Here is a 4,684-nt window from a genome sequence, read left to right as displayed (position 1 = left end):
ATAAAGATCTCATTGAAAATCTTTTGATATAATAAAAATGCGGAGGAAGCATGTCAAATCGAAAAGTCTAAAGAATTGCAGAAATGAAGAAATAAAAATAGCATTTTATAGTGAAGATCAAGGTGTTAAAAAGAAGAGTGCAGAAGTTATAAAATAAGAGACTCAGATTATACAGTGAAGGTTATATTAAGTTATTAATCTACTTACTCGACTTGGATCTCGGTTCTCTTGGGCCATCCACAGTTACTTTGATAGCTTTGGTATAAGTTGCCACTTGAAATGGTACTGTACTTATTTGGATCGTCAACGAGAACGATTTACCTAAAGTGACACAAAAGATCGTCTAATTATTTAATCTATCAAAGTACCAAATTAATAAGGAATCTATTTTTAAGAAATTTTTGAAGTCTTTCTATAATCATCGAACTAATCGTAAGTAGTGCAAAATTAATAAGCGTACGATCATGAATATTGACAAATTGGTAACAAATTTTTTCTCAAAGAATTTCACAAGACTTTAAGATTTTTCATGACCATCAAACTGAAGTCTTTCTATAATCATCGAACTAATCAAAGTAGTACAAAATTATGAAAGAGAGTTTATCATTTTTAAGAAATTGTGTACACAATGGCAGTTGAACTGACCTCTTCCGCTGCGACCCACGAATCTGAGATCGTTGAATTTAGCTACTTGGTTCTTCATTACCGCGGTGCAATTCCTGAGTTCGCCGCAACAATTCTCGTCGTTACCAGCTCTGATAGTAACCATGGTGCCGTCGCTAACTTCGTCGAGGGCGACGACCTTGAACGCGTGTGGCAATGACTTGTTCGACCTCCAGTGGGACGGTAACGAGGTACAGAGTATGGCGGGACTTCCGGTCCTCACCAAGTTACCGTGAGAAGCTTGCAGCGATTCATGTATTGCGTTAAGGTGCTCCATACTCATCGGACCTTCCGGCAAATGCATTTTGTGTCATGCACGTTTATATTAAAAAATCCAGCCGTTGTGTAATAATCCTTCGGGCAACACGGATGGTTCAAATATTTAAGCACTGCGTGTCACACCGAATGTATCCGAACTACACACAGAAGCAGCAAACCACCAAAGTTAGTCGATCAATTTTATATACACTTATCAAATAAAAATGGTTTATGTGAGATAGTTTATGTAAGAGTCAACGGTCGTCTCTTCGTTTACTCTCGCGGCATGAACGGAGAACACAAAACAACGCACGAACAGTATACGGGGGCTAGTAACAGCAGCTAAAAACGTTGGTGAACCGACGCGCACTCGATGCCAGCCGAGCGGGCTCTAGTTTTTCGCGGCCGTAGCCGCAGCTATTTAGAGGGGATTTTTATCCCCACCAATTTTTCCGGAGCCCCACCCAGGGGAAGCGCGTCGACCAATGAGGGCAGCGGTCGTGTTGTGGCCTCCGCGGCTCGCCGCCTTCACCCCTAACCAGGCTTAGGGGGAGAACCTTGCGAAAGGGGCTCACGGCAAGCCTGCTCAGCCTCTCCAACGAAGGGTGCCCGAAGCCACCGCGACTCTTCCTTACCGCTTCCCATCTTCCCTCTCGCGTCGCGCGTCACGCGAGCCGCACTCACCCCCCGTTCTCCCTCTCTCTCGTTCCAGCCAACCCTCTCGGTCTCTCGTCCGGCAGACCGCTTGCCCGATTTCACCCCATCGCCAATTCTCCCTTCCGCGTCTTCGCTGTCTTCATTCTCCTCCTAGCCACGTTCCCGTTGCGAATTTTCACGCACACGTGTCCCAAACACTCCCCACACCCGATGCACCCTGCGAGTTGCACATGTTTCTTGACCTTCGCGTTAAGAACCGACATCTATTTATCTCACCTCTTCGTTAATTTTCCCTTCTGTATTCCTTAGCCTCCCCCTTTTCTCTCTCGAATTTTTACACACACGTTTGCCAAATATTCTCCACACCCAATGCACCCTGCGACCTGCACACGTTTCTTGACCTTCGCGTTAAAAACTGACATAATAGATTTTGAAGAAGATTTTTTATAGGTAAAGATTGCAATAAAATAGCAGTATGTTATTCTTCAGATTGTATGATCGTGACACATGGTAAATGTAGTATTATGTCCTTTTGTCAGTCGTGATTCTAAATTAAATTTTCTACCCTAATATACTGTAGAAAAAATGTATGGAGATAATTAATTTTTGACGATTTGTCATATAGCTCAACGATTCCTGTCTGTTACCCTCAATCAAAAGTATTTCAGTTAAAAAAATTACATTCATTCTCTCTGCCAGTGCCATCAGATTCCATGAATTCAAATACTAATAAAAATCTCGATACACTCAGTTAAGGGCAATACTATGTCAAAATTTAATTAAACGCTGCATGTAATGAACAATGTTTTTCGTTCTTTATTAATTTTTTTTCTAACGCACCGTGTCAGTAATTATTTTCTACTCTTCCATTAAGTATGCTTTATTCAATATATCATTAACTTTATTTTATAACGAATCTTGCGTGTTTTTCTCGCATGCAACGGAATGAGCAGGGAGATTAATTATGAGAACGAAGGGGGGCTGGGGGGAGCGAGGGTGATTTGTATTTACTGACGGCGAGGTGAGGCAACGCGTTCCCCCGCGTCATAGCGATCTTTTTTCGGAATTACCTCGGCCTAATCCGTCCGATCTCGGGTTGGGAAAAAGAGGCACATAAATCTTGAAATCACGCTTCGTTAAGGCTGGATAATCCTTGCGGTCTGTGGCGAATTAATTCTTGACGAATTTATTAAGTTTGACGGATTTACTCGGTCCTGTGTACACGTCTCACAGTATTTGGACAGCGATTTACGCGAGTTCAGGAACTGACCCGACGAATTCCAGTCAATTTTCTAACACATACTTACTTATTATTTATTTATATTAATAAAGTTCCCATTTTTAGCTTAACTTAAAAGTTTAATACTTGCTCTTTAACGTGGAGGAGCGGGTGAAGGGAGCGAGAAGACTAAGGATTAAAGAGAAAATAATGATTGATAGTTGAATTAAGAACGAGGAAGACGTGAAAGTAATTCTAAGAAAGTTTAAAGATCATGGAAGACATGTATTAACACGATTGTTATTCCCTAAGCAGAATGGGAAGGAGAATTAGTTTCAAATACATACTACTTTGTAAAGCATATTTTGAAAGAAGTCATCCAAAGACGAAAGACAATGGCCAATTAATAAATAATAAGCATAGTTTCTACGTTAAATAAATCAGTAGATTGGGAATTTCTGTGCATTTGTAAGAGTGAAAAGTATGTTTAAACTTAAATTGAATATTGCACACAATGTGCAAGGATATGTGTATAAAACAGACTGAAGTTGTCTGAATGAAAGGCAAGCATATCTAAAGTCCTTAGCTACATTATTTAGCATGAAAATCCACAGTCTAGAAATCAGTACTAATTTGTTATCATAAAACACTAATTAATATTATAAAAATGATTTTAGAGAAATAATTGCGGTCACGTTGGAAGAAAGTAAAGGGGTATAAACCGGTTTAGCCACAGAAACGATGCTATAATTCATTAATTTATGAGGATCGCTGGTGAAGATTCTAAATATTTGGACAGAAAATCGTGCGGTATCTTCCTAGGGTGCCTGGGGCAGCGTAAGCCTGGAGAGAAAGATGGCTAGCCTTGCTGCAGACCGATGGAGATTTATTGGTGTATCCTGGTGAGTCTCCGAGGCTCATTTCACCGATTTTCGCGTAAAAGAGATGCGCCGCAGTCTGCGCTTGCCCCTCGATTTACCTCGCGCCGGAAACTCGAAAGGGACAGGTCGTAAACGGTCGCGTAGCTCGTGCACGAAATTCGAATCGATCTTGACGGAATCCATCCAGGCAACCCTTTGACTTTCTGGGTCACCGTGTCGTTCACGGGGCCTTTCCCCCGAGATTTACAACGAAATTGCACTATGTCTGTCCGCTTCTTTTCCTCCCCAGCCTCAACCTTCACTCTTACCTCCATGCTAAAGTGTTCAAACTTTTCAAATTTCCCCACTGTTACAAGCTTTTTGTTACTCCTTTTCATTTCACCTATTCCACTTTCACCTAAAATGGCCCAAGTAATTTGTCGTGTTCAAGGACTTCGGAATTCTCATTAGCAATTTCCATTACAGAAATAGATTCGATGGAATGCTAATTTTCGTTGAGTAAATTTGAGGGAAACTTCAAAACAAAACGAATTCTTCAATTGGTAGGAGTGCAATATTTATTTACAGTAAAAATGAGCTCTTTGTGGTACCACAGATGTGAATTAATTTTTGAACACTTTCTCTGGTGCTCTAATGACAAATTGGTCAAGAACATTTCATTCTCATTACACGTTATTATATAATTATCAAATTAAGTCGACCTGTAATTAAATTTATGGGAAACCAAGTGTAATGTGCATCCGCATACGTTTCGTACCATATCATAGCCACGCGTATGTCTATGTATAAATCAAGTTCAAATTTAATTAAATTTATAATAAATCAAGTTAACCGTGCAATTCACTCTTATTATGTAATGCATATTTTCTTAGCTGCATCATTATGACATTCATTATAAAACTACTGATTGTTTTTGTACATGCATATCTCTATTCAAAACTAGCCATTTTTACTGGTTTGGTAGTTCTAGTGCATTTAATTTCCATGAGGAAATAAATAATTTAAT

The 4,684-nt window shown here is 39.9% G+C and overlaps 1 protein-coding gene across 1 annotated transcript in view; it reads right to left on the bottom strand.

Annotated features, from left to right (window-relative positions):
• Nucleotides 1-1,299, bottom strand: part of LOC108622216 (segmentation protein Runt) — an 8,244-nt gene extending 6,945 nt beyond the window's left edge. The window contains exons 1-2 of the mRNA XM_018019935.2: nt 646-1,299; nt 208-321 (exon numbers count right to left, since the gene is read on the bottom strand). Coding sequence (XP_017875424.1) covers nt 208-321; nt 646-967 — 436 coding nt within the window. The 5' untranslated portion in view covers nt 968-1,299. The remainder of the gene's footprint in view (nt 1-207; nt 322-645) is intronic.
• Between the last annotated feature and the right edge of the window lie 3,385 nt (nt 1,300-4,684).

This window comes from Ceratina calcarata, unplaced genomic scaffold, assembly GCF_001652005.2.
Source record: "Ceratina calcarata isolate Rehan_Ccalc_2016 unplaced genomic scaffold, ASM165200v1 scaffold211.2, whole genome shotgun sequence".
In the NCBI taxonomy this organism is placed as follows: Eukaryota; Metazoa; Arthropoda; class Insecta; order Hymenoptera; family Apidae; genus Ceratina; species Ceratina calcarata.
This window is presented reverse-complemented; position numbering and strand designations above follow the sequence as displayed.